This window comes from Scyliorhinus torazame, chromosome 21, assembly GCF_047496885.1.
Source record: "Scyliorhinus torazame isolate Kashiwa2021f chromosome 21, sScyTor2.1, whole genome shotgun sequence".
Taxonomy (NCBI): domain Eukaryota; kingdom Metazoa; phylum Chordata; class Chondrichthyes; order Carcharhiniformes; family Scyliorhinidae; genus Scyliorhinus; species Scyliorhinus torazame.
The window spans coordinates 106,370,094-106,397,838 of record NC_092727.1 but is presented as its reverse complement, the minus strand read 5'-3'; the positions used below and the strand labels follow the sequence as shown (position 1 = coordinate 106,397,838).

Below are 27,745 nucleotides of genomic sequence, written 5' to 3'. Positions count from 1 at the left end.
CAAGCGTATGGTAGCATGGACAAACATCTGGTAGCATGGACAAGCATGTGGTAACCTGGACAAGTGTGTGGTAGCATGGACATATGTGTGGTAGCATGAACAAGCATGTGGTAACATGGACATGCGTGTGGTAGCATGGGCAGCGTGTGATAGCATGGGCAAGCGTGTGGTAGCATGGACATGCCAACCTGGAATCTATGGCCAGAGGTAATGGCAAGTGATGATCAAAAATTTTGCTTCCGTGTGAGAATGGTGAAGAGATTGGTGGAATAACTATAATGTATTCTTACCCTTCTTGAAGTATTGAACAAGGCCCGGCAGTGATTTTCTTGCTCCAAAATGAGGCCTGGCATGAAGGAAATGAACCAAATGGAAGAAACTTCCCTTTATGAAAATAGGACATCAAGAACACTGACTAAGAACGTTGAGGAAGCAAGAGGACCCCTGTCCAAGCCACACATGTAAACCAGCAAAACTAATATTACTGCCTCAGAACCATGTGTGACCCAGATTTCCTCCATCTGTGGCTGTCAGTAAACTTGGTGTCCAAATGCGTCCAGGCTGCCACTGACCTTTCAATGTTGGCACAGGTGCAATTTGATATTCTCTACCAAAAGAAACCAAGCGGAGGCTATTAGGGTGCCGTGTTCTTCTAACTTCCTTACATTAAGTGAATGAACCCAAAAGTATCAAACTACAGTTCCACTAGCATCAGCACTGGAATAGCTGAGTTCAGCAGCTTCTAAAGTGAATTACAGAACCACTATAAGTAAAAGGGTCCACCACTTTACAGTGCGAAGTGTAACAAACTGGTCCTCTAGCAATACATCAGGGTAGATTTGTGAACAGTGGAAAATAAAACTTATGCAGTCCTAAAAAATTCAAAGCTCTGAAAATCAAGGGAGTAACCGCCATATCCCCACTGTAACACTGTTGGACAGTAGTAGCAGAGACCATTGAAAGACAGTAGGTTTCGCTGTCTTTAAGCCTATCTGTAAAGGACAGAACATCCATTTGCCCTTTACAGGAGAGGTATAGCTACAGGTGGGGACTCCCTACATGCATGAATTCTAACATCCCTAGGTAATTCACAGCCTGCATTCGACTAGAGGCTACACCCAGTAAGATGAGATGCACCAACCTGTAGAGGGAAATAAATCTGTGTATCTCATTCAATGGCCATGTTCACACAAGATCACCTCCAATAGACACCTGGGGCGGGATTCTCCGTCCCGCCGCACCAGTTTCCCGCCAGCAGTGGGATTTATTATGTTATGTTATTTGAGTAACATAAGTCGCTACTAACTGTAGACGATGTTGAAAAATACTCCAGTCCTTGAAGTAAGTTGAAAGTATTTATTTAGCAATGACAAAACTAATAAATGACTTCGACACTCTGCTGATCTAATTCTAGCAACACAGTAAACTTGACTAGCTGTATAAACTGTATCTAAGCCACATGTAGGAAAGCCAATCATGCTATCACATGCTTGTCTATGCTACCACATGCATGTCCATGTTACCGCATGCTTGTCCATGCTACCACATATTTGTCCATGCTACCACACGCATGTCCATGCTACCGCATGCTTGTCCATGCTACCACATGCTTGTCCATGCTACCACATGCTTGTCCATGCTACCACACGCATGTCCATGCTACCGCATGCTTGTCCATGCTACCACATGCTTGTCCATGCTACCGCATGCTTGTCCATGCTACCACATGCTTGTCCATGCGACCATATGCTTGTCCATGCTACCACGTGACCTGTTCACAGAAGGAGCATGAAACCAAATTTCTGGTTTGAGTTGCGGTATGATAAATTCGCCTGAAGGGATTTGTTGGTGCAACCACTCTGATGAAATTAGAATTACTTGAAAAAGGTGTTGTCAAAGATTTTCCAGGACAGTTTGTTATTAACCTCAACGCCTACATGCTTCAGCACGTTTTCCTGAGAGAGCTGTTGTGTTAAATTATTCGAATAAAGCTTTCAAAAATCAAAATGTGATTCCACAAGCTGATGGAAAGCAGTGACACAGAAATGTTGACACGAGGAGTAGATGATATAAAGAGTTGTTTTTCAATGTTTACAAATGAAAATGGTCGCAACTAGAAACAGGTTTTCCTTTGAATAAATCCTAATAGGCCTTATTTCTAAAATGGTGACTTGTATTTCTGTCCAGAGTGCGACACAAATTCAGACTGTTGTTAGCTGCAGAAAGGTCAGGAAAGCCAATGGTATCATGACAACTATAAATTGAGAGTTGACAGACAGGGAAAGGATGAAAATGGCAAGGCCTTTGACAAAAAAAATAAACCATCAACTTTAAGATGGTTTCATTTTTCACCTTTTCACCATCCTTTAAGAAATGCACACAATAAATATACTTTATCGTTTCAAAAAACAACACACACAAACACGTATAATAATATAGTCCATTTTTTTTTTGGTTCTTCTTCCTCCAACTGAAACTCCTTCTCGATTGACAGTCTCTTTGAACAAGAAGGTCTCTTCACGATCCCTCCATTTCTCTACGCCTCAGCATTTCTCTTTAAAGTCAGATACTTTAGTTCAACCTGATCACAGAGTTCCTTGTAATTCTCCAACACAGGAGCATTGGTTATCACAACTTTCAGGCAGTCAAATGCCTGTCAAAAGTCCGCTGTCCATTGAAATTTTTGATGTTTCTTCAGCAAGTCCATCAGTGGAGTAATCACGCTACAAAACCTTTGCACAAATGTTCGATCAAATCCACTCATGCCAAGAAATCACATTATATCCCTTCATCTTGAGGGTACCATAATCTCCTCAAGGAAAGTGACTTGGGCTTTTCCAAATTCAATTTTGGTTAGGTTTATCACCAAACCCACCTCCTGAAGTTGATCGAATAACTCCATCAGATGTTTTAACTGTTCTTTCCATGTCTGGCCGAAAATTATCAGATCATCGATGTATACCGCATAATTGGATAATCCTGAAACAACTTTGTTAGTTAACTGTTGAAATGTGGCTGGGGCGTTTTTCATGCCAAATGGCATAACTTTGAATCGGTATATACCATCTGGAGTCACAAAAGCTGAAATCTCCTTCGCCCTTTCGGATAAAGGTACCTGCCAGTAACTTTAAGTAAATCCAATTTGGAAACAAAAGCGGACTGTCCCACTTTCTCAATGCAATCCTCCAAACGTGGGATAGGATAAGAGTCCGTTCTTGCAACTGCATTAACCTTTCTATAGTCCACACACAACCGTTGCGTACTGTCTGGTTTAGGCACCATCACTATGGGTGAGCTCCATTGGCTGCAACCCACTTCAATTATGCCATTTTTAAGCATACTCTCAATCTCTTGTTAATCTGTGCCAATTTTAACTGGTTAAGTCTGTATGGATGTTGTTTGATTGGAACAGCATTTCCCACATCTACATCATGTATAGCCATTTTAGTACTTCCCAATTTATCTCCACAAACTTGTCCATGTGATATCAATAACTCTTTCAGGTCAGTTCGTTTTTCCTCTGGAAGATAACTCAATAATTTATCCCAATTTTTAAGAACATCCTCATTTTCCAATTTAATTTGAGGTATGTCAAATTCACAGTCATTTGGATTTGGTTCGTCACTTTGAGTTAGAATCATTAAAACCTCCTTCTTAGTCTCTCCTTCCCTTTCAGAGTACCTTTTAAGCATATTTACATGACACATTCGGTGAGTCTTCTATCTGGTGTTTTTACCACATAATTCACCTCACTTAATTTCCTTTCAATCTGATAAGGTCCACAAAACCTTGCTTTTAAAGGTTCACCTACCACTGGTAACAATACTAAAACTTTATCTCTACTGGCAAAACTACAAACCTTGGATTTCTTCTCTGCGACCCGTTTCACCACATTTTGTGCAACTTTCAAATGTTGTCTAGCCAATTCACCTGCTCTATTTAATCGTTCCCTAAAATTTGACACGTAATCCAATAATGTAATTTCCAATTTCTCACTCACCAATTTTTCCTTAATCAATTTAAGTGGTCCTCTTACCTCATGACCAAAAATTAGTTCAAAAGGACTAAATTTGGTTGACTCATTAGGTGCATCCCTAATTGCAAACAGTACGAATGGAATTCCTTTATCCCAATCCTCTGGATAATCTTGACAATAAGCCCTCAACATTGTCTTTAATGTCTGATGCCACCTTTCTAACGCTCCCTGCGATTCTGGATGATACACAGTTGATTTAAATTGTTTTATTCCTAAGCTATCCATAACTTCTTTGAATAACTTTGAGGTAAAATTTGATCCTTGATCCGATTGTATTTCTGTGGGTAGTCCATATCTAGTAAAGAATTTAAGGAACTCCTCCACAATCTTTTTAGCTTTAATATTACGTACTGGAATGGCCTCTGGAAACCTAGTAGACACATCCATTATAGTCAAAAGATATTGATTCCCACTTTTCGTTTTAGGAAGCGGTCCTACGCAATCAATTAGGACCCTTGTAAAAGGTACCTCAAATGCTGGAATGGGTATTAAGGGGACTGGTTTTATCACTGCGTGAGGTTTCCCTATCATTTGCCATGTGTGACATGATTGACAAAATTTAATTACATCTTTATGTAGTTCAGGCCAATAAAAATGTTTTTGGATTTTAGCTTGAGTTTTCCTGATTCCCAAATGACCTCCCACTAGTACCTCATGTGCAACTCGCAACACCTCCTTTCTATACCCTACCGGTAATACTACTTGATGAACTTCTGCCCACTTTTCATCCGCCTGCATATGTAAAGGTCTCAATTTTCTCATTAAGACATCACTTTTACGGTAATAACACTCTGGTATACACTCAGATTCCTCTTCCGTATATGCTTTCTGATACATCCGTTTTATTTCTGTATCTTTTTGTTGTAACTCAACCAATTTTCCTGAACTAAAAATATCTGCATCATCCTCCACCTGTTCTTGTTCTTTTTCAACCATCTGATCAAAAATCGTTTCTGATAATTGCACATTAAATTCATCTTCACTCTTTGATTCCTCCTCTTGTCTTAACCTGTGACTTTGCGACCTTGTTACTCCACAAACCGGAAAAATCCCAAGATATTCATCCTTCAACACTTCAGTTGTCTGATTTTCCGCTGGCTTATCAACTACAGTAGGCATCACTCCCACTTGCGATCCAGCTACATCATTACCCAAGATAAGCTGTATTCCTGGACAAGATAGTTTCTCTATTACTCCTACTACCACTTCACCACTTTTCACTGGACTTTCCAACCTTACCTTATATAATTGAATGCTACTCCTCTCACCATGAATTCCACATATTACCACCTTTTCTTGCAACATTCTTCCCAAACTACATAACTCCTCATCTCGTACCATTAAAGATTGACTAGCTCCCGTATCTCTTAAAATTGTGACTTCTTTACCTGCTCCTCCTGATACGCATGAGTAAACTTTACCCACACAAGTAAATTCTTTAAAGACATCTGGCATCTTCTTATCAATCACCTTTTGATCAGGCTGTACAATTTTTCGCACCTCCTTCGCTTCACTTGGGCTTTCCTTTACCACTTTAACAAACCCCACTGTCTTGTACTGTTTTACCACATCAGCCTTCCCAGGGCTTTTCTTCAACCACCAACACTGCAACTTTACATGGCCTAGTTTATTACAGTGAAAACATTTGAAACTTTTCATGTCTCTTCCACCCTCCTGGATTTCTTTTTTAATCTGAGGTACACTCTCCTTATTATCTCCCATCAGATCACCTTTACCTTTACGCCTTGAGTATTTCTCATGTCCCCATATTCTATCCCTCACAGACTGAAACTGATGTCGGAAACCAAGTTTTGATTTATGAACTAATTCATAATCATCTGCCATTTCTGCTGCTAACCTCACAGTTTTAACCCTCTATTCTCACTACATCAGGAATTGAATTTTTAAACTCCTCCAAAAGTATAATTTATCTGAGAGCTTCATACGTTTTGTCTATTTTCAAAGCCCCTATCCACCTATCAAATGACTCTATTTGAGCCTTTAAAACTCCATGCATGTTTGACCAAATTCTTTCCTTAAATTTCTAAACCTTTGTCTGTAAGCTTCAGGCACTAGTTCATATGCACCTAAGATGGATTTTTTTCACCTCCTCATATGTCTCAGATACCTCCTCCGGTAATGATGCAAACACTTCACTAGCCCTACCTACCAGCTTTGTTTGAATCAGTAATACCCACATGTCCTGTGGCCATTTCATTTGTTTAGCTACCTTCTCAAATGAAATGAAAAAGGCTTCTACCTCCTTCTCGTCAAACCTTGGCAATGCTTGGATATATTTAAATAGATCCCCACCCAAGCCTTCGACTTTGACACTCTTTCTCACTATCCGCATCACTATCATCCATCTGTACATTTCCCTTTACGTCTGCCAATTTTAACTGACTGTTATGTTTCATAGCCATTTTCTGAAGTTCAACTTCTCTCTCTTTTTCCCTTTCTTCTCTATCTCTTTCTTTTTGTTCTGCTGGGCCTATTCTTTCTTTGTTTCTTTCTTCTCTCTCTTTTTCTTTTTTCCTGATCTGTATCTCCCTCTCTCTTTTTGTCTCATTGCATATTCAAGCTGCTTTAATTCTTTTTCATGTTCAAGTTGCTTAATCTGCAACTGGATCTTTGCCATTTCTAATGAGTCAGACTGTATCTCAGGCAACTTTAATTGCTTAGCCGCCGCCATAATTACCTCATCTTTTCGCATTTTGTCAGGTAATGTTAACTGCAATGTTTTTGCCAAATGTAACAGTCTGCTTTTAGTCTCTGTCCGTAAAGTATTGCGTGTGACCGTCTCCACCCCCAAAAAATTCAGAGCCGCTGAAAGAGTCATTGTCCTCAACACACTCCCCACTTAAACTAAACTACCACACCTGAAAAGCAACCACAATATGCTCACCCCTCACTGTCTTTAAGTTCACTAAGCCAATCCAATCAATAGACTTTTATCCCGGACAAGCCCCCAATTGTTATGGGTCAGGGTTTAGCGAACCCCAAAGTGTATCATTGAGTTCACCTGACCCACAACTATTAATAGATTGTGGTATGGGGAGCACACGGCCCACTCTACAGGTGTGGTACAGCAGAAAAGGACAATTATTTTTAAAAACAAAACCATGTTTATTCTATGAACGCAAGTTAACCTTTTTTAAAACAAACAGTGAAAATCTAAGCAACCATTAATTCAAATACAATCCCAAAAACTACAACCCTAAGTAACCCTGTAAGCTGTCCTTTTAACATCCAAAAGACTTAACAAACCTTCAAACAAGAGCACTTTAGGTTTACATTCAATACTGTGAACCTTTATAATTCTGAGTTCACCAAGTGATCCATAGATAGTCTTTGGATGGCAGAGATCAACAGTATAGCTGTACTTCAGATACAGCTCACTGAAAAACACAGACACACCCAAGCTTTTCTCAAACTGAAACTAAAAAGCAAACGTAGAGCTCAGCTCCACCCACACTCTGACATCACTCCAATAACATGAGCAGCTCCATTTCTTAAAGGTACATTTCTTAAACACCCATTTCTTAAAGGTATTCTCACATGACAATATGTATGACTTATATACACAACAGACATGGGAAAGAAAATGTTCGTACGTCCAGTCTTTGAGGTCGCCGTCTCATTCTCAATGACCTTCTGAGAAGTGGCGGTGGAGACGTCGGTGGCTCGATAGTTCTGTGTGAATTATGACTCGTGAAATCATGAGTTCTGGTGTGTTGAGGTATCGCTTCAGCAAACGACAGTGGAGGGGAGATCGGTCATGGGCGTGTGATTTTCTGAAGTGCCCTTCGCTTTCTGCGAATGATGGTGCCATCAGCCATTTTTACCACGTAGGATCTGGGTGCGGCTTGTCGAATAATGAGAGCTGGAGCAGACCAACCGCCATCAGGTATTTTGATTCTGACGGTGTCTGCTGGAGATAGCGCGTCCAGATCGGTTGCATGTCTGTCGTAGTGATGTTTCTGATTATCACGCAGCTGTTGCATCTTTTTTGTCACCGATAGGTGATCTGGATTAGATAGTTGTAGGGCCGGAAGCATTGTTCTCAGGTCCCTGTTCATCAGTAGTTGAGCTGGTGACATGCCAGTTGATACGATATGAGAGTAGTGCTACTTGAATGTCGGATGCGGAATCCGAGGCTTTGTTGATGAGCTGTTTGATTATGTGCACCCCCTTTTCAACTTTGCCGTTGGACTGCGGGTAGAGGTGACGTGCTTGAAGTTGTAGCATTTTGCAAACGTAGTCCAATCTCGACTGTGAAAGCACGGTCCGTTGTCAGTCATAACAGTATTCGGTATGCCATGACGAGAAAAGGTTTCTTTGCATGCTTTGATCACGGTCTTTGAGGTGAGGTCTGATGTGTTGGGTGCTCTGGATCGTGGAACACATACAGGCCGCCAACACTTAAAATAGTGCAACACTATTTTATTAAGTTAGAAACTGTTGAACATACTTTCACTGTGGGTTAATACGATGTTAGATTAAACTAAAGACCTATGCCTGTCCTAACCAGTCTATCCACTCAGCACATGGTGAAGATCTGTGCTGTAAGCTGTAAGCTCTGTCCTTCTAGGAGGCTGCATCCCGAATGAGCGGGAACTCTGATGCTCCCTGTCTTTATAGTGAGTGTGCTCTAACTGGTGATTGGCTGCGGTGTTGTGTGTGTTGATTGGTCCCGCTGTGTGTCCATCAGTGTGTGTGTATCTGTACCATGATATACTGGTGTATATTATGACAAGGTCAGACAGCTTCATTACTTCAGGGTAGTTCAAGTAGTAGTCTATGAGGAATGCTGTGAGATAATTTAGGAATTCTGAATTCTCCCTCCGTGTACCCGAACAGGCACCGGAATGTGGTGACTAGCGGCTTTTCCAGTAACTTCATTGCAGTGTTAATGCATGCCTACTTGTGACAATAAAGATTATTATTAATACCTTCTACATGATATAGATAACTTCAGTGTAGAGCAAAGTTGGATACAGTGTAAAATGGTTTGACGGCTAGGTTCAAATCAGCCACATCGAATCAGTTTCCACTCGTATATTGATAATAACCAGTCTCTCTCCACAACCATAACCAAATGAAGAGCTGTTGCTGCTCTGTCTCTCTGGCCTTCCAACATCAAGTCCTGTACAATTTACTACTGGTCAATGTTGGCAGCAGCATTCAGCTCTCACCAATACCCACATGTCTGGCACAAATTCCATCAATCTTCTTTGCTGCATCTTCAAGCATTCCATTTGACAGTGATCTGGATTTTAAAATCACAGTCAATCCATCACCAAGACTGTCTCTTTTAAACCTCCATTATACATCCCCGCGGCTCCTTAACTTGGAAAATAATTTTCTCAAATGCTCACCTCATCAGTCATTCTGCCCTTAACACTTCAGAATCCTATATTTCATGTCCTCTTCCACACCCATTACCTTGTCCTCATAAACTCCATGGATCCCTGTGCCCGGCCCAGCTAATCGATTTTAAGACCTCTTCCTTCAAAGTTTTTTCTGACCTTGCTCCACTCTATTCGGAAAATGTCCAGCAGTCCAACCTCCCAGCACACATGCTCCGACTCTGAGGGCGGAATGCTCCCATTTTGAGACTCAATTCCATGGCAAAAGTGGAAACAGGGACTGCTGTGTCGGCCGGTGGGAAAAGAAACCAAATCCCCCGCCCCCGACCTCATTAATTATGGTTTCCTGCTGTGTTCCATGATTGGGGCAGGCTTGGACGGCGTATAGTCCGCCATCATACCTGGGCCCCATTTTAAAAATCTCTCAACATCACTGACCCACTATTGAAGAAAGACGGAGGACCTCCTGAAAATGAAGAGCATTCTCTGTTGTTCAGATGAGTTGCAACATCGGCACAACGCATTCCTAACGTATTTCACGGCAGTGTGTATTCCCGCCAGCACTGTGGAGGATCTGGGGCGGGATTATCCGATCCTGGGACTAAGTGTTGACGCCGTCGTAAACGCCGGAGCGTTTTACGATGGAGTCATCTGGCCCCTAGGAGCAGCGATCCTGCGCCGCACAGGGGGCCAGCACGGCACTGCCGCGCCTCACGCAGCTCCAGCTGCCGATACGGGCATCAGCACGGGCAGCGCGGGTACGCGCTTGCATGCCACGGCCGGCGCGAATTCACGCATGCGCGCCACAGCCGCCGTGAGTTTGCGCATGCGCGTGGGTTGCTGTCCCCGCGCCAGCCCCGACGCAACATGGCGGAGACCTACAGGGGCCCGGTGTGGTGGGACATAGGCCCCCACCGGTATAATCCCGCCCGCCGATCGGTAGGCCCCGATCGCGGGCCAGGCCACCATGGAGGCCACCCCCCCTGAGTCAGATCCCCCTCCCTCCCCCCAACAGGCACCCCCCCTCAGCATGAACGCTGAGGTCCCGCCGGGTAGAACCACACGAGAACGACGCCGGCTGGACTTGACTGAACTCAGTGGGCACTCGGCCCATTGCGCGTGGAGAATCGCCGGGGGGGCCTCATTGAGCGGCCCCTGACCAGCGCCGCGCCGACTGCACCACTGATTGGCCATTGGTGCCAATTCTCCGGTCGGCGGAGAATCAGTGGGCAGCCTCGGAGTGGCGTCGCGGAATTAGCACGCCCCCCCCCCCCCCCAGCGATTCTCCGATCCGCTGCAGGATCGAGGAATCCCGCCCCTGTTGTGGGAAGCCAGGCCTTGCATTGCATCCCATTAATGCTAATGAGGATCACGCCAGCCTCAGGCATGTTTTCCAACCCACCATGGCGGGCACCAGCGGAAGATCCCACTGTAAATACGCACAGTGTGAAACCAATTTCTAGGCCTTCTCCCATGTTCGCCATTGAACATGTGATAGGGGCTTGGGCGAATTCCGCCCTGAATTGTTGCTTATTCCCCACTTCATGGGCGTTATTCTTCACTAATGGGGCTATTTCCCCATGCCCGTGAAAAAACGTGCGCAAATCACTCTGGACTTACCTGGAGAAAATCCAGGGTGATTCTCCGATTCGCTGGGGCTAACAGGGCCTCGGAGAAGTTCTCGCAGCTCCGGCTGCCGATACGGGGCCCTGCACTTCACGAGACATGGCCGACCCACACCGCGGACGGCACTAAGAAGATAGCACACCCCCCCCCCCCCCAGATCGCGCGCGCCCGCGGATCGGTGGCCCCCGATCGGTAGGCTGGCCATCCTGGAGGCCTCCCCCGTGAATTATCCCCCCATCCTCCAACAGGGCAGCAGCGGACTGAGTCCGCAGCCAGCACACCGAGTTCCCGCCAGGTGGAACCATGAGAGAACCAGGCCGTCAGGAACTCGGCGAGCTGCACTCGGTGAATCACCGGTGAATCCGGGGATCGGAGAATCGCGGGCGCGGCGTCGGCCCGATCTCGGGTTTGACGCCCATTCTCCGCCTCGGCGCCGATTGCGATTTCGGCACTGAGGCTCGGCGAATACCACCCCATTAGTTCCACCATCAGAGGCTTCAATCACTATGTTTCTCCCCCTCTGAAATTCTCTTCCGGAAGCATTTTTTTTCTTTAACACTGTTTTCCTTACTTTCAGAAAACTCCAAATAAAACATTTTCAACCATTCCATCAGTCAACCTGAAATAGTCCCACCTGTCCCCCGTGGGAAGTACCATGCCCACCTGTCACGGTGTAATTTAGACCGCCCAATTATTTTTTCCCCAATTAAGGGGCAATTTAGCGTGGCCAATCCACCTAACTTGCACATTTTTGGGTTGTTGGGGTGAAACCCACGCAGACACGGGGAGAATGATACACCGTAACATGGACAGTGACCCAGAGCTGGCATTCAAACCCAGGTCCTGAGCACCATAGGCAGCAGTGCTAACTACTATGCCACGTGCCACCCTGTTGAGGAACCCTTTAAAACTAAAATTGGGGTCATCTTCTAGCTAGTGTAGAAACATAAAATAGGGAAATGCAAACACATTGAAAGAGTGCATTAAAACAAGGAATATGCCTCTGAATCAAAGATATATTGGTCTATTTTCAGCTGCCTTAGGCAGCAACCAAATGTTTACTTCACAGGGACTGTTTTGTGTGATAGAATGTAATTTATGGAAAGTAATCGTGGAGATGCAATTTCTCAATGCCACTGGGATGCTGATGTCTGTGGTGCTGAGTGAAAGCACTTAACGTGATTCCTCGCTACAGGGAAGAGCGAGAATCATCACAGATAGATTTCCAGCTCAAAAGAAGAAACCTTGCACTAATCTACTGCCTTTCACAAAGTGGAGTTAGTTAGCTCAGATGGCTGGATGGCTGGTTCGTGATGTTGGGCGACGCCAACAGCACAGGTTCAATTCCTGTACCGGTTTAGGTTTCCATGAAGGATCCGCCTTCTCAATTTTGCCCCTCAACTGAGGTGTGGTGACCCTCAGGTTAAATGAACAGCAGTCCTTCCCAAAGGACCTTACGGTCCTCTGGGACTGTGGCGACATTTACACCCAATTAAGCATTTTTGAATAACAGCCCACTATTATAATGTAGGGAACAGCAATATAACGACCAGATAATCTTGTTTTTATTCTTTCATGGAATGTGCACATCACTGGCAAGACCAGCATTTGTTGCCCTTGAACCTGGTGGCTTGCCCAGTCATTTCAGTGGGCAATTAAGAATCAAACATATTGCTATGGATCACATGTAGGCCAGACCAGGTAAGGATGGCAGATTTCTTTCCTCCTGAAAGGACATTAGTGAACTAGATAGGATTTTACAACAATTAATGATAGTTTCTTGGTCACCATTACTGATGGCCCACTTTATATTCCAGATTTTATTCATTGAATTTCAATTCCACCAGCTACCATGGTGGGATTTCAACACATGTGCCCAGAACATTAGTCGGGCTTCTTGATTCCTAGTCCAGTGACATTATCACTAAACCACCATCCCTCCCGTCTCACCATTTGCTGATGTTGATTGTGAGATATATTTTGCCAACACTGAGGAAAAACTTCATGTAGGTATCCAGAATATTCACCCTCTACAATCTTTCACTTCCACCTGAGTGAAAAGATGGGGCCTCGTTTAACACCTTATTGGAGTAGCTTCTGACTACGGCAGCGCTGCACTGGGGCATCAGGTTGATATTATTAAAGAAATTAGGTTCAGGTAACCAGACTGTGTGTCTGCGAAAGCTGTAATTAAGAAGTCATAAAAGATGAGATCATGTCAGACAAGAAAAACTAACTTGTTTTTCACCCTCACTCTCGCTACTGAAGCTTGTATTCACAAGAATTAACAGACGGGATATGCTAATAAAGAACCACTGGCACTGGTCAGTCGTGTGCTCGATTCTCAAGAAAGAGGGTGGAATCATGCTAGCAGCTTCATGCCTACTGTACAACCTATTTAGTACTAATAAACAACTGTTAAGCAGATACCAAAGTACATTTACAGCCTGTCTAAGAACCAAGTCCCATGCCACAAATCCAAGACAGAAGAACCCATTCTCAGAACATCATGGCGGCAGTGATGGAGACATCAATGTAAACGACACATTGGTGTTAGCGAAGGAACCTCAGAGTGAAGACACCTTTGAAAGCAGCTGGAGTAATTTTGGCAGTAGAATGAGGCGCACTGATAATGATGACGTACTTGTTGAGCAAAGCCTGCTGTTGCCCCACCCACTCGACTGCCTCGAGGTCCCGCAGAGGGACCAGAAGTGGGAGTTATGGAAATGCCATTTTCTCCAGTCGAGTAGCATTAGGTCTTCATGAAAAGGAACCAAACTCCATGTTAGTTCCTTTCTTTAGGTCCAATAGCAAATGACATTCCCTTACTGCAGGGTGAGCAGGAATCCACCATGGACTTTAGTTCCAAACCTTTGACACTTATTTTAGCCTGAAACATAGTTTAGTCATTTAAAGAGCAAGTTTTAACCAATACTCACAGTGACCTGGGGAATCGATTGAATTATTCCTGTATCGCCTAGCTGGATCTTGCGCTGAAGAATGAGCTCATCTGTGATCATATAAGACCATAAGACATTGGAGCCAAATTAGGCATTCAGCCCATCGAGTCTGCTCCATCATTCAATCATGGCTGATTTGTTTCTCATCCCATTCTCCTGCCTTCTCCCCATAAACACTAATCCCCTTATTAATCAATAGCCTATCTATCTCTGTCTTAAAGACACTCGGTGATTTGGCCTCCACAGCCTTCTGGGCAAAGAGTTCCACATATTCACCACCCTCTGGCTGAAGAAATTCCTCCCCTTCAGCCTGAGGCTGTGCCCTCAGTTTCTAGTTTTTTCTACCAGTGGAAACATCCTCTCCATGTCCAGTCTATCCAGGCCTCCCAGTATCCTGTAAATTTCAATATGGTGCCCCTTCATCCTTCTAAACTCCAACGAGTACAGACCCAGAGTCCTCAACCATTCTTCATATGACAAGCTCTTCATTCCAGGGATCATTCTTGTGAACCTCGTCTGGACCTTTTCCAAGGCCAGCACATCCTTCCTTAGATACAGAGATCAAAACTGTTCACAATACTCCAAATGGAGTCTAACCAGAGCCTTATACAACCTCAGAAGTACATCCCTGCTCTTGTATTCTAGCCCTCTCAACATGAATGCTAACATTGCCTTCCTGACCGCCAACTGCACCTGTATGTTAACCTGAAGAGAATCTTGAACTAGGACTCCTAAGCCCCTTTGTGCTTCTGATTTCCTAAGCCTTTTCCCATTTAGGAAATAGTCCATGCCTCCATTCTTCCTACCAAAGGGCATAACCTCATACAGTTATGGGTGTTCTCCATGGAAGTGAAACTCTCCCACATTCTGCAGACCAAATGTGATCTCATATTGAATTAAGCGCTCCAGTATGCCAGGCAGGCCAAGCTTAGAGAGTTTAATTGGGCTAAAATTTGTGGCAATGTGAGGCGTCACATGACTCCGTAGGTTGGTTAGACCCACAGGCAGTGGTACCACCCATACAAAATCCTGTTAAACAAACCAAAAAGCTAGAAAACTCCATGCCAGTGACCATTTTGGCATTTTTACATTGTGGCACCAAAACCCAGCATAGATGCCACGAATGCCCAGCAGGGGGTATGGGGATTGCTTCCAATGTAGCAAAACTGGGCACTTCAAGCATTTTTGCAAATACAGTAATTTTAATCAAAGTCGCAGAGCAGCAAATATTTACAAAATACATTCTTTCCAAGAAATAGAAAGTCCAGAAAACAACGGCCCTACAGAGTTCCCAGGGGAAGTAGATAGTCTTAATCCAGATTACTGGTCAGTTACAGTACAAGTTCAGAACTTCGATACTTTGTTTAAAATTGATACCGGAGCTGCTGTTAATATATTAGTTGATGATCTCGACTGGATTCAGCCAATAAACCTTCATCCATAAGACATCAAGTTACAATGTCCAGGGGGCATTGGCATTCTCTCAAAGGCAGGATTATTGCTGCTATCAGCTACAGGGGGTAACAGATTGTAGGTGCACTCTGTGTTCTTCACAATCAATATAAATCCCTGTTGAGCGGCAACTTCTAGGAATCTTCAAAAAAACTGGTGATGTTCATCATTTGAACGACTTTGTGCTACAATCTTCAACTTCTTATTTAGAAGCAGTGGAAATTCAGCTATCAGAAGATGAGTAAATTTATACACTCAGAGATATTTTCCTTCCTTTCATGAAGACACAATACACTAGACCCAGGGCAGAGATGGAAGTCATGAACATCTCAGTTCTTCACAAAGTAAGGGCAGAGGTGGCGGATACAGAAAGCACTGGAGCAAACGGTGACCATCCCCATGGAGAGCTGTTGAACCTGAATTGGCTCTTCCTAGAGAGTGTTGAGGAAGAATCTCTTTCAGTACTAAGTGATCTCTCAGTAATTGAGGTCCTAGAGAATAATTTGTCTTTCCTGTTGGTGGATGCACTTTATAAAGTCCCTGTTATCTTTTCAGAAGAATCAACTGTGTTTTTCATGGCGGAGCAGTATCCAGATCTTAGTTCCACTGAATTTACTGATGTATTGTCTACTTTAGCTCCTGCTGTTCATGAAGAGTCTTCCACAGAGGATTCTTTGTTTAAATCCAGATTACATGTCATAGAGGATTACACTTTTAAAGAGCTTGAACCTTCTAAGGGTGGGATTCAATTGGCCATCCATACTTCAGTCCCAGTCAAAGGCTGTCTTCACTTCAGAGCTGGTAGTCGGCACATAAACTGTGGCAGAACCTTTTGAAATGTTGTTGCAGCGGTACAAGGCATTGGTGAGACCACAGCTGGGGTATCGTGCACAGTTTTAATCCCCTTATTTGAGGAAAGATGTAGTAGCATTGGAGGCAGTTCAGAGGAGGTTCATTAGGTTGATTCCAGAGGTGAGGAGTGTGTCATATGAAAAGAGATTGAGCAGTTTAGGGTCATATCCTCTAGAGTTTAGAAGAATTAGGGTAGATCAAATTGAGGTGTACAAGATGATAAAAGATATGAATAAAGTAGAGGTGGAGCAGATGCTTCCTCTTGTGTGACATTCTACAATTAGAGGTCACAGTCTCAGGATAAGGGGTTGCAACTTTAAAACAGAGATGAAGAGAAACTACTTCTCCCAGAGGGCTGTGAATCTGTGGAATTCACTACCCCAGAGTGTGGTGGATGCTGGGATAGTGAGTAAATGTAAGAAGGAGTTAGACATGTTTTTAATTGGTAATGGGTTGAAGGGTTATGGAGAATGGGTAGGACAGTGGAGTTAAGGTCAGGATGAGATCAGCCATGATCGACTGGCGGAGCAGACTTGATGGGCCAAATGGCCTAATTCTGCTCCTATATCTCATGAACCTATGAAGCTGCAGTATCCACGGTGATTGTCGATAGGAAATTCATCTCATTACAAAACATGAAACTCTTAGAATCATAGAATTTACAATGCAGAATAAAGGAGGCTATTCAACCCATCGAGTCTGCACCGGCCCTTAGAAAGAGCACCCGACTTAAGACCACACCTCTATCCTATCCCTGTAACCCAGCAACCTCACCCAAGCTTTTGGACTCTCTTGTCTCCATATGCTCAACAATTCAACCCATTGACCAGAGTGGAGAAACTTCACACAGAGGGAGGTGTGGCTTTCTGACCACTGCCTACAGAAAGTAAATGGTCGTCCTGGAAAATCACTGGGAGTTCATCTCTTCTTCTTTTTCCGACTGTCTTAGAGGAGGTTGGTTATTTTATCCAAGTTCATTAAAATCTCAGATCTTCAATGCCTTTTCAGTTTTTGAAATGGCATTCGATAAGTTGTGATAGCCTTCCCTGGAGCTGAATATCATTCCTGTTCTGAAGATTCTTGCCAGTGTCCTTTGAGGGAGCAACAAGTTCCTCCGACTGTCTTGAGCTCCTCTCTTCCAGTCCCAGAGTGTCAAAAGATTTCTTCAGACTTCCCGTTTGAATCAGTTGTCCTTGCAGTTCCGTTATTCTGAGACCTACACTCTGCTTCCCAGATATTCTGACGGCTGGTGGTGTCCCTATTCTGCAGGTGATGATGTCTTACCAGATGCAGAAGAAAGCTCAGATGTCTCCAAGTTAGATCATAGATCATAGAATTTATAGTGCAGAAGGAGGCCATTGGGCCCATCGGGTCTACACCGGCCCTTGGAAAGAGCACCCCACTTAAGTTGTCTTCCGTAAGGGCCGGGAATACTGTAGGGGATTGAACCAGCCCCCAGGACTTGGGGAGGGGAAGAGTAGGGAGTTCGAGTTGGGTAGAATCTGTAGTTCTTAAAAAGGGAGTTACAGAAATGCAATGCAAATAGTTAAAGAGACAGTTTCATGTTGTTAAAAGGTAGAATAGCATATTGGGGGATGTATAGTATAAAGGATTAACAGAGGTAATTCGCTAATATATGCCATAGATGATGAGGAACCATTGACAATAGTCGGTCACATGTTAAACTCTCAAGAGAGAGGTGGAATGGTGCCTAGGAGCTATGTGCTAACTCAATAACTTCTTTAGAAGTAGTACTAATAATCATGTGTTAGCAGATACCAGCGATGCCAGATACCTTGGTGTCCTCGTGCATCAGTCACTGAAAGTAAGCGCGCAGGTACAGCAGGCAGTAAAGAAGGCAAATTATATATTGGCCTTCACAGAGAGAGGATTTGACTTTAGGAATAGGGGTGTTTTACTGCAATCGTATAGGGTATTGGTGAGGCCACATCTGGAGTATGGTGTTCAGTTTTGGTGTCCTTACCTGAGGAAAGATGTTCTTGCTGTGGAGTTGGTGCAGCAAAGGGTTACCAGGCTGGTTCCTGGGATGGCGGGACTGTCATTTGAAGAGAGACTAAGCCAGTTAGGATTATATTCATTGGAGATTGGGAGAGTGAGAGGGGATCTCATAGAAACTTAGCGTAGATTCAGAAAGAATGTTCCCAATGGTGGGGGAGTCCAGAATGAGGGGGTCATAGTTTGAGGATAAGAGGTAAACCTTTTCGGACTGAGGCGAGGAGACATTTCTTCACCCAGAGAGTGGAAATCACTGCCACAAAAAGTAGTTGAGGCCAAAATGTGTAATTTCAAGGAGTCAGTAAGAAGTCTGACAACATCAGGTTAAAGTCCAACAGGTTTGTTTCGAATCACTAGCTTTCGTAGCGCAGGTAAGTTAGAAAGAGTTAGATAGAGCTCTTGGGGCTACTGGGATCAAAGGATATGGGTGGGGGGGGGAGGCTGGATCAGTGTATTGAACTTGGAGTGATCATAATGAATGGCGGAGCAGGCTCGAAGGGTCGAATGGCCTCCTCCTCCTGCTTCTATTTTTTATGTATGTCCAGGAACCAAACCTCACAGGGCGATTTCAGAACAGTGGTGCCAGACTAGCTGAGTGCTGGCAGGAATTTGTGTTTTGAATCCTTCTTTATGAGTTTCAACCTGCCCAATGTCTGTGTTGTTGGGGGGTGGGGGCTGCACCTCCCCGTTCGGCCAGGTGAGTTTGAACAGCTGACTGCGATTGGGTGGAAGTACTGGGATCTGGGTGATTGACAGCGCCGTGTGTTGTGGGTGTTTGTCAATTTCAGCAGGCAACTCGTCAGTTTCAGCGCCGGCTGCAGCCAGGATCAGTCAATGGCTACAGCGAGTTCGGCATCTGCCGGCACACGGGCCGTGGCCAAGGCGGGCCAGCTCCTCTCCTCCAAGCATGTGCTGAACTCGCCCTGCGCCCCGGCGCGGCGGCTCAGCGCCGTGAAAGCCAGCGGGCGCAACAGGTCGCCCAGCAGCCCGACCCAGGAGGCGGCCGACCGGTCGGTGCCGCTGGTCAGCCACCACCGGGCCACCCGCTCGCTGGTCTACCGGGACGTCAGGCTGTTCCTGAACGAGATCGGTGCCGACCCCAGGGAAGCCCGCTACTGGCTCACCCAGTTTCAGAACGTCAGCAGCAGCGGCAACAACAGACTGTTCGCAGTGGTGGAGGTAAGAGTAGCAGATGCAACCCCCCCCCCCCCTATCCCAGCAACCCCCCCCCCCCCCCTATCCCAGCAACCCCCCCCCCCCCTATCCCAGCAAACCCCCCCCCCCTATCCCAGCAAACCCCCCCCTCCTATCCCAGCAAACCCCCCCCTCCCCTATCCCAGCAACCCCCCCCTCCCCTATCCCAGCAACCCCCCCCTCCCCTCTATCCCAGCAACCCCCCCCTCCCCTCTATCCCAGCAACCCCCCCCTCCCCTCTATCCCAGCAACCCCCCCCTCCCCTCTATCCCAGCAACCCCCCCCTCCCCTCTATCCCAGCAACCCCCCCCTCCCCTCTATCCCAGCAACCCCCCCCTCCCCTCTATCCCAGCAACCCCCCCCTCCCCTCTATCCCAGCAACCCCCCCCTCCCCTCTATCCCAGCAACCCCCCCCCTCCCCTCTATCCCAGCAACCCCCCCCTCCCCTCTATCCCAGCAACCCCCCCCCTCCCCTCTATCCCAGCAACCCCCCCCTCCCCTCTATCCCAGCAACCCCCCCCCTCCCCTCTATCCCAGCAACCCCCCCCCTCCCCTATCCCAGCAACCCCCCCCTCCCCTATCCCAGCAACCCCCCCCTCCCCTATCCCAGCAACCCCCCCCTCCCCTATCCCAGCAACCCCCCCCTCCCCTATCCCAGCAACCCCCCCCTCCCCTATCCCAGCAACCCCCCCCTCCCCTATCCCAGCAACCCCCCCCTCCCCTATCCCAGCAACCCCCCCCTCCCCTATCCCAGCAACCCCCCCCTCCCCTATCCCAGCAACCCCCCCCTCCCCTATCCCAGCAACCCCCCCCTCCCCTATCCCAGCAACCCCCCCCTCCCCTATCCCAGCAACCCCCCCCTCCCCTATCCCAGCAACCCCCCCCTCCCCTATCCCAGCAACCCCCCCCTCCCCTATCCCAGCAACCCCCCCCTCCCCTATCCCAGCAACCCCCCCCTCCCCTATCCCAGCAACCCCCCCCTCCCCTATCCCAGCAACCCCCCCCTCCCCTATCCCAGCAACCCCCCCCTCCCCTATCCCAGCAACCCCCCCCTCCCCTATCCCAGCAACCCCCCCCTCCCCTATCCCAGCAACCCCCCCCTCCCCTATCCCAGCAACCCCCCCCTCCCCTATCCCAGCAACCCCCCCCTCCCCTATCCCAGCAACCCCCCCCTCCCCTATCCCAGCAACCCCCCCCTCCCCTATCCCAGCAACCCCCCCCTCCCCTATCCCAGCAACCCCCCCCTCCCCTATCCCAGCAACCCCCCCCTCCCCTATCCCAGCAACCCCCCCCTCCCCTATCCCAGCAACCCCCCCCTCCCCTATCCCAGCAACCCCCCCCCTCCCCTATCCCAGCAACCCCCCCCTCCCCTATCCCAGCAACCCCCCCCCTCCCCTATCCCAGCAACCCCCCCCTCCCCTATCCCAGCAACCCCCCCCTCCCCTATCCCAGCAACCCCCCCCTCCCCTATCCCAGCAACCCCCCCCTCCCCTATCCCAGCAACCCCCCCCTCCCCTATCCCAGCAACCCCCCCCTCCCCTATCCCAGCAACCCCCCCCCTCCCCTATCCCAGCAACCCCCCCCTCCCCTATCCCAGCAACCCCCCCCTCCCCTATCCCAGCAACCCCCCCCTCCCCCATCCCAGCAACCCCCCCCTCCCCCATCCCAGCAACCCCCCCCCTCCCCCATCCCAGCAACCCCCCCCATCCCAGCACCCCCCCCTCCCAGCAAACCCCCTCCCCCCCTCCCAGCAAACCCCCTCCCCCCCTCCCAGCAAACCCCCCCCCCTCCCAGCAAACCCCCCCCCCCTCCCAGCAAACCCCCCCCCAGCAAACCCCCTCCCCCCCCTCCCAGCAAACCCCCTCCCCCCCCCTCCCAGCAAACCCCCTCCCCCCCCTCCCAGCAAACCCCCTCCCCCCCCTCCCAGCAAACCCCCCCCCCCTCCCAGCAAACCCCCCCCCCCTCCCAGCAAACCCCCCCCCAGCAAACCCCCTCCCCCCCCTCCCAGCAAACCCCCTCCCCCCCCCTCCCAGCAAACCCCCTCCCCCCTCCCAGCAAACCCCCTCCCCCCCTCCCAGCAAACCCCCTCTCCCCCCCCTCCCAGCAAACCCCCTCCCCCCCCCAGCAAACCCCCTCTCCCCCCCTCCCAGCAAACCCCCTCCCCCCCCTCCCAGCAAACCCCCTCCCCCCCCTCCCAGCAAACCCCCTCCCCCCCCTCCCAGCAAACCCCCTCCCCCCCCTCCCAGCAAACCCCCTCCCCCCCATCCCAGCAAACCCCCCCCCCATCCCAGCAAACCCCCCCCCATCCCAGCAAACCCCCCCCCCATCCCAGCAAACCCCCCCCCATCCCAGCAAACCCCCCCCCATCCCAGCAAACCCCCCCCCCCATCCCAGCAAACCCCCCCCCCCCATCCCAGCAAACCCCCCCCCCCCCATCCCAGCAAACCCCCCCCCCCCCCCATCCCAGCAAACCCCCCCCCCCCATCCCAGCAAACCCCCCCCCCCCATCCCAGCAAACCCCCCCCCCCATCCCAGCAAACCCCCCCCCCCATCCCAGCAAACCCCCCCCCCCATCCCAGCAAACCCCCCCCCCCCATCCCAGCAAACCCCCCCCCCCCCATCCCAGCAAACCCCCCCCCCCCCATCCCAGCAAACCCCCCCCCCCCATCCCAGCAAACCCCCCCCCCCCCCCCCATCCCAGCAAACCCCCCCCCCCCCCCCCCATCCCAGCAAACCCCCCCCCCATCCCGGTCTCCCGCCTCTCTTTCTCCTCCCGCCCCCCCCATCCCAGCCTGGTCTCCCTCGTAAATATTCTGAGGCTCAGTCCATTTATCCGCTCCCCCTCCCCCTTTCTTTACTGTTAGATTTGGTGTGTTTACCTCTGGAAAGTTGTGAAACTCTCTTGACACTTCTGGTTTTGCCTGTTTTTGGAAAGAAGCCTGAACTTTATTAAATAGCATTCATGCGGCCGAAACATGTCTGTCAGCTTTATACTATCCAATGATTGGTTTTTTTTTTTGTTTTAACTGGACCAGTGTTGGACTTGTTATGTTTGATTTTCTTTTTTAAATTCCCTCTTGTCATAGTCTACCTCGTCAGCGTTGACAGGTTGGGGATAGGGAGGACCGGTTCCACCATGATTCTAATCATGGGTTCATTGCATCATGGCCACAATGCTGGCAGGAAGCCAGCCCGGATTAAAGTGGCATCTCTGCTGGTGCGGCAGGAGTGTTCATAGAATCATAGGATGCCTACAGTGTAGAAGGAGGCCGTTCAGCCCATCGAGTCTGCACGACCCTCTGATAGAGTGCAAACCCCCACCCCATCCTAACCCCACCTAATTTTTGGACACTCACCCTAACCTGCCCATCTTTGAACTGTGGGAGGAAACCGGAGCATCTGGAGGAAACCGACACAGGCAGCCACCTAAGGTTGGAATTGAGCCTGTGTCCCTGGTGCTGTGAGGCAGCAGTGCTAACCACTGTGCTACCCGGCCTTCTGCGCTTTATTATGCCCCTGTGCAGCCACAAGGAGTGATCAAGGGAGGAACATGGACACCAAAAAAATTTCTGGTTAACACAATTGGCATATTGTGGGTGGAATCATATTTTCACCATGATCACCATCTTGACTTGGAATTGTACAATCCCTTCCTTCATCGCATTGAAATCCTGGAACTCCCTCCCTAATAGCACAGTGGGTGTACCTACACCACAATGACTGCAGGGGCTCGCGAAGGGTGCAAAATGCTGGCCAAGCCAGAAGACATCCACGTCCCATGAACAAATACATTTTTTAAATGGTAAAGTGAGTTGGATATCCTGTCCTTTTATCTCTGGAATCTGGGTCTACCACAGCTGTTGGAATGAAGGTGCCCCACTCTCACATTTGACTGTAAATGTGAAAGTAATTTCAGCATAATTATCCCTAATTTAGCAGCCAAAAAGCAGCAATGTTGGAAGAAGCCATAAGACAGCTGATTGACAATGTGGACATGTTTGACTTGTGCAATGATGGATGTTGCTTCTGAGTTTGGTACTGAGGTAGTCCAGACCATAAGATACAAGAGCAGAATTAGGCCATTTGGCCCATCGGGTCTGCTCTGCCATTTGATCATGGCTGATACGTTCCTAATCCCCTTTCTCATGCCTTCTCCCTATAACGCAGCACGGTAGCATTGTGGATAGCACAATTGCTTCACAGCTCCAGGGTCTCAGGTTCGATTCCGGCTTGGGTCACTGTCTGTGCGGAGTCTGCACATCCTCCCCGTGTGTGCGTGGGTTTCCTCCGGGTGCTCCGGCTTCCTCCCACAGTCCAAAGATGTGCATGTTAGGTGGATTGGCCATGATAAATTGCCCTTAGTGTCCAAAATTGCCCTTAGTGTTGGGTGAGGTTACTGGGTTATGGGGATAGGGTGAAGGTGTTGACCTTGGGTAGGATGCTCTTTCCAAGAGCTGGTGCAGACTTGATGGGCCGAATGGCCTCTTTCTGCACTGTAAATTCTATGATAATCTGTAAATTCTATGATAACCCCTGATCCCCTTCGTAACCAAGAACACCAGATTTGTGCTTGAAGTGCTATTACCTACTCTACTGCAGACCAAGAGCTGGAAGGTGGAAATAGACAGACTAGATCTTTCTTAGACCATCGGAACTAGGAGCAGGAGTGGGCAATTTAGCCCGTTGAGCCTGCTCCACCGTTCAATATGATCATGTTTGATCTCATCTCTTCTCTGCAAAACCTTCAACCCATTAATAATTAAAAATCTGTCTAACTCCTCAAGTTTACCCACTGTCCCAGCATCCACAGCACTCTGGGGTAGGGAATTCCACAGATTCACAATCCTTTGGGAGAAGTAGTTTCTCCTCATCTCTGTTTTAAATTTGCCGCCTCTTATCCTGAGACTATGACCTCTTGTTCTAGAACAGTATTCTTCAAACTTTTTCTCCGGGGACCCATTTTTACCAACTGGCCAACCTTTGGGACCTTACCCGGCCGACCTGAGCGACCCACCATTTTCTCTTATCTTGTTTGCTGCTGATAAAAATGGAGGAAATGGTTTTGGGTTCCTTTGGCCCTCGGACACGCTCCTCCAATGGAACCTGTTGGATGAAGGTGAAGCCTTCCGGTGTCGGAAAGCATGGAGTCTCCATCTGTCTGTTCTGCTTTTTTTTTTCCTGTAAAATTTTATCAAATAAACCCCCCCCGAACTTGTAAAAAAAGTATATATAAAATGAATAAAATAAATGAATAAAATGAATTTTAAAAACCCAAACTTGTAAAAAAAAAATGAATAAAACAAATGAAAAAAATTAAAATTAATTGAATATAATAAATAAATAAAATGAATAAACCCCCCCTAAACTTGTAAAACAAAAAGCTGCGACCATTTAAACAAAATAGTGGCAGCACTGCGCATGCGTGCCCTTTCATCGGTGTGCATAGTTTTGCGCATGCGCGCCGATGATTGTGCGAATGCGGGTGAATTTTTTTACATGTTTGCGGCCATTTTAAAGGCCGCTTGCAGCCGGCGTTATTAAAAGCCGGCTGCTGCGCGGGGATTTGCGCGATCGGGAGCGCCGCGAAGGACTTCTCCGCAACCCTCCCGACACCCGCCCGCGGGTCGGGCCCCCGAGTTTGAAGAACACTGTTCTAGAATGCCCCACAAGAGGAAGCATCTTCTCCACGTCTACTTTATCCATACTTTTATCATATATACCTCAATTTGATCTCCCTCATTCTTCTGTATTCTAGAGAGTTATAAGCCTAAACTGCACAATCTCTCTTCATAACACAAACCCCTCATCTCGAGAATCAATCTAATGAACCTCCTCTGAACTGCCTCCAATACCACTACGTATTTCTTCAAATAAGGGGACCAAAACTGTGCACAGTACACCAGGTGCGGTCTCACCAACACCTTGTACAGTTGCAACAACACTTCCTTACCTTTATACTCTATTCCTTTAGCTATGAATGCTTTTTTAAAAATAAATTTATACTCTATTCCTTTAGCTGTAAATGCTTTTAAAAAAAAATAAATTTGAGTACTCAATTTGTTTTTTCCAATTAAGAGGCAATTTAGCGCGGCCAATCCACCTACCCTGCGCATCTTTAGTCTGTGGAGGCGAGACCCGTGCAGACACTGGGAGAATGTGCAAACTCCACACGGACAGTGGTCCGGGGCCAGTATCGAGCCCGGGTCCTTAGTGCTGTAAGATTCTAGTGCTAACCACTGCGCCACCATGCTGCTCCGTTTAGCTATAAATGCTGAGGCAGATTATTGGGGCAGAGTAGAAAGATCTGGGAATTATTCTGCAAAAAGCAAGAAGCTGGATTGAATTCACAGCAAGAACATCCCTTTATTTGAGGAGAACCGAGTTCACCAGTTGATACAGTCTTGTCCAATAAGAACCTTTTATAGTGGTATTCAGGCATTGTATAGATGTGTAGTCAAGACTGCTGAAGGACAACGAGCGATTTAAGGAATCGATTTATGCAGTGATTCCCCTCATCCTCTGCTTGATAAAGTGCAGATCCACTTGACCCTTTCACATTCACCTTGTTAGTATCGCAATAACCAAAATGCTTCATCAGTGTGCTCAAATTTCCGATATGTGTCCCTGGTTCTCCTATGGGAAATTGTGTGGGGGTGGGCAGCCCTCTTCCCAATATGCACGCTCACAAGGTAAGGCTCTACACTTGGGAGTGCAAATTCATAAAATTGTGATATGCTGTGACAATACTGTACAGCACACTTCGCTTGATACAGTGCCACCACACGCATGGGGTGGCACAGTGGTTAGCACTGCTTCCGCACATCTCCAGGGTCCCAGGTTTGATTCCAATGTCAGGTGACTTGTGTGGAGTTTGCACTTTCTCCCCGTGTCTGTGTGGGTTTCCTCCGGGAGCTCCGGTTTCCTCCCACAGTCCAAAGATGTGCAGGTTAGGTGGATTGGCCATGATAAATTTCTCCTTTAGTGTCCAAAAGATTAGGTGGGGTAATGGGGATAGGGTGGAGGCATGGGCTTAAGTAGTTTGCCCTTTCCAAGGGCTGGTGCAGACTCGATGGGGCGAATGGCCTCCTGCACTGTAAATTCTATGATACTGTATAACCCACCATATAACAGTAGAGGATAATGCACACTACAGGTGAATTGAGAGCTGAGGGAGGTACCAAAGATGCCCCAACAATACGATTGACTGTTTTGACTATATATCCTCTCAAAATCAAGAGGCTGTTCCCTCTTGGACCTCAGTCTAGAACACGTTATTCTGGATAATTTTGGTCTTCCTCATAATCATCAGCAAGGTTAATAGTCTTTTACAGCTTGGATTTTGTTTTTGCTGATTGGGGCCAAGGACAGATAATGCAATCATGTGATTGATTCCGCAATCATTGACACTGCACCATTTGATGTAACGAGTAGGCCATTGACCAATACACATTGAGTGACGGGATTCTGCAAGGGGTCCCTGAAGGAGAAAAAACATCTAATCCTCTTGAATTAGTTTTGCTAAACATTGCTGAGTTTGAGGGCAAAGAACTCAGATAAAATGTTCTTAAAAATCATATACTGAATAGTATGTTTTTCTGCATTAATCGGGAGCTGCATCAATTCATGGATTTCTATTGAGTGGTCAAAACAATTTTAAACTCTTTTCTTCAACTACAAGAAGCTCAAATTCCCTGCAGATTAAAAAATACATTTAGAGCATTACTATGTCCAATGAACATCTTATCAACAACAACCGTGACAGCAAGTAATGAGGAAAGCTAATAAAATGTTATAATTTATTGTGAAGGGAATTGATTATGCTTCAGATGTACAGGGTATTGGTGAGACCACATCTGGAGTATTTTGTACAGTACTGGTCTCCTTATTCTTTTTTTCCAATTAAGGGGCCATTTAGCGTGGCCAATCCACCTACCCTGCACATCTTTGGGTTGTGGGGGGTGAGATCCATGCAGACACTGGGAGAATGTGCAAACTCCAAACGGACAGTGACCCAGGGCCGGGATCGAACTCGGGTCCTCGGTGCCGTGAGGCAGCAGTGCTAACCACTGCGCCACCATGCCGCCCCTGGTCGCCTTATTAAACGAAATATGTAAAATGCGTTGGAAGCAGTTCAGAGAAGGTTTACTAGACTAATAGCAGGAATGGGGGGGGGTGCTGTCTTGTGAGGAAAGGTTGAAGAGGTCAGGTTTGTATCCACTAGAGTTTAGTAGAATGAGAGG

General features: G+C 47.3%; 1 protein-coding gene across 6 annotated transcripts in view; it reads left to right on the top strand.

Moving 5' to 3' along the window:
* Window positions 1-19,109: 19,109 nt before the first annotated feature.
* nags (N-acetylglutamate synthase) overlaps window positions 19,110-27,745 on the top strand; it is a 62,685-nt gene continuing 54,049 nt past the window's right edge. For all 6 annotated transcript variants that reach the window (XM_072487181.1, XM_072487179.1, XM_072487182.1 and 3 more), the window contains exon 1: window positions 19,110-19,490. In XM_072487181.1, coding sequence (XP_072343282.1) covers window positions 19,146-19,490 — 345 coding nt within the window. In that variant the 5' untranslated portion in view covers window positions 19,110-19,145. The remainder of the gene's footprint in view (window positions 19,491-27,745) is intronic.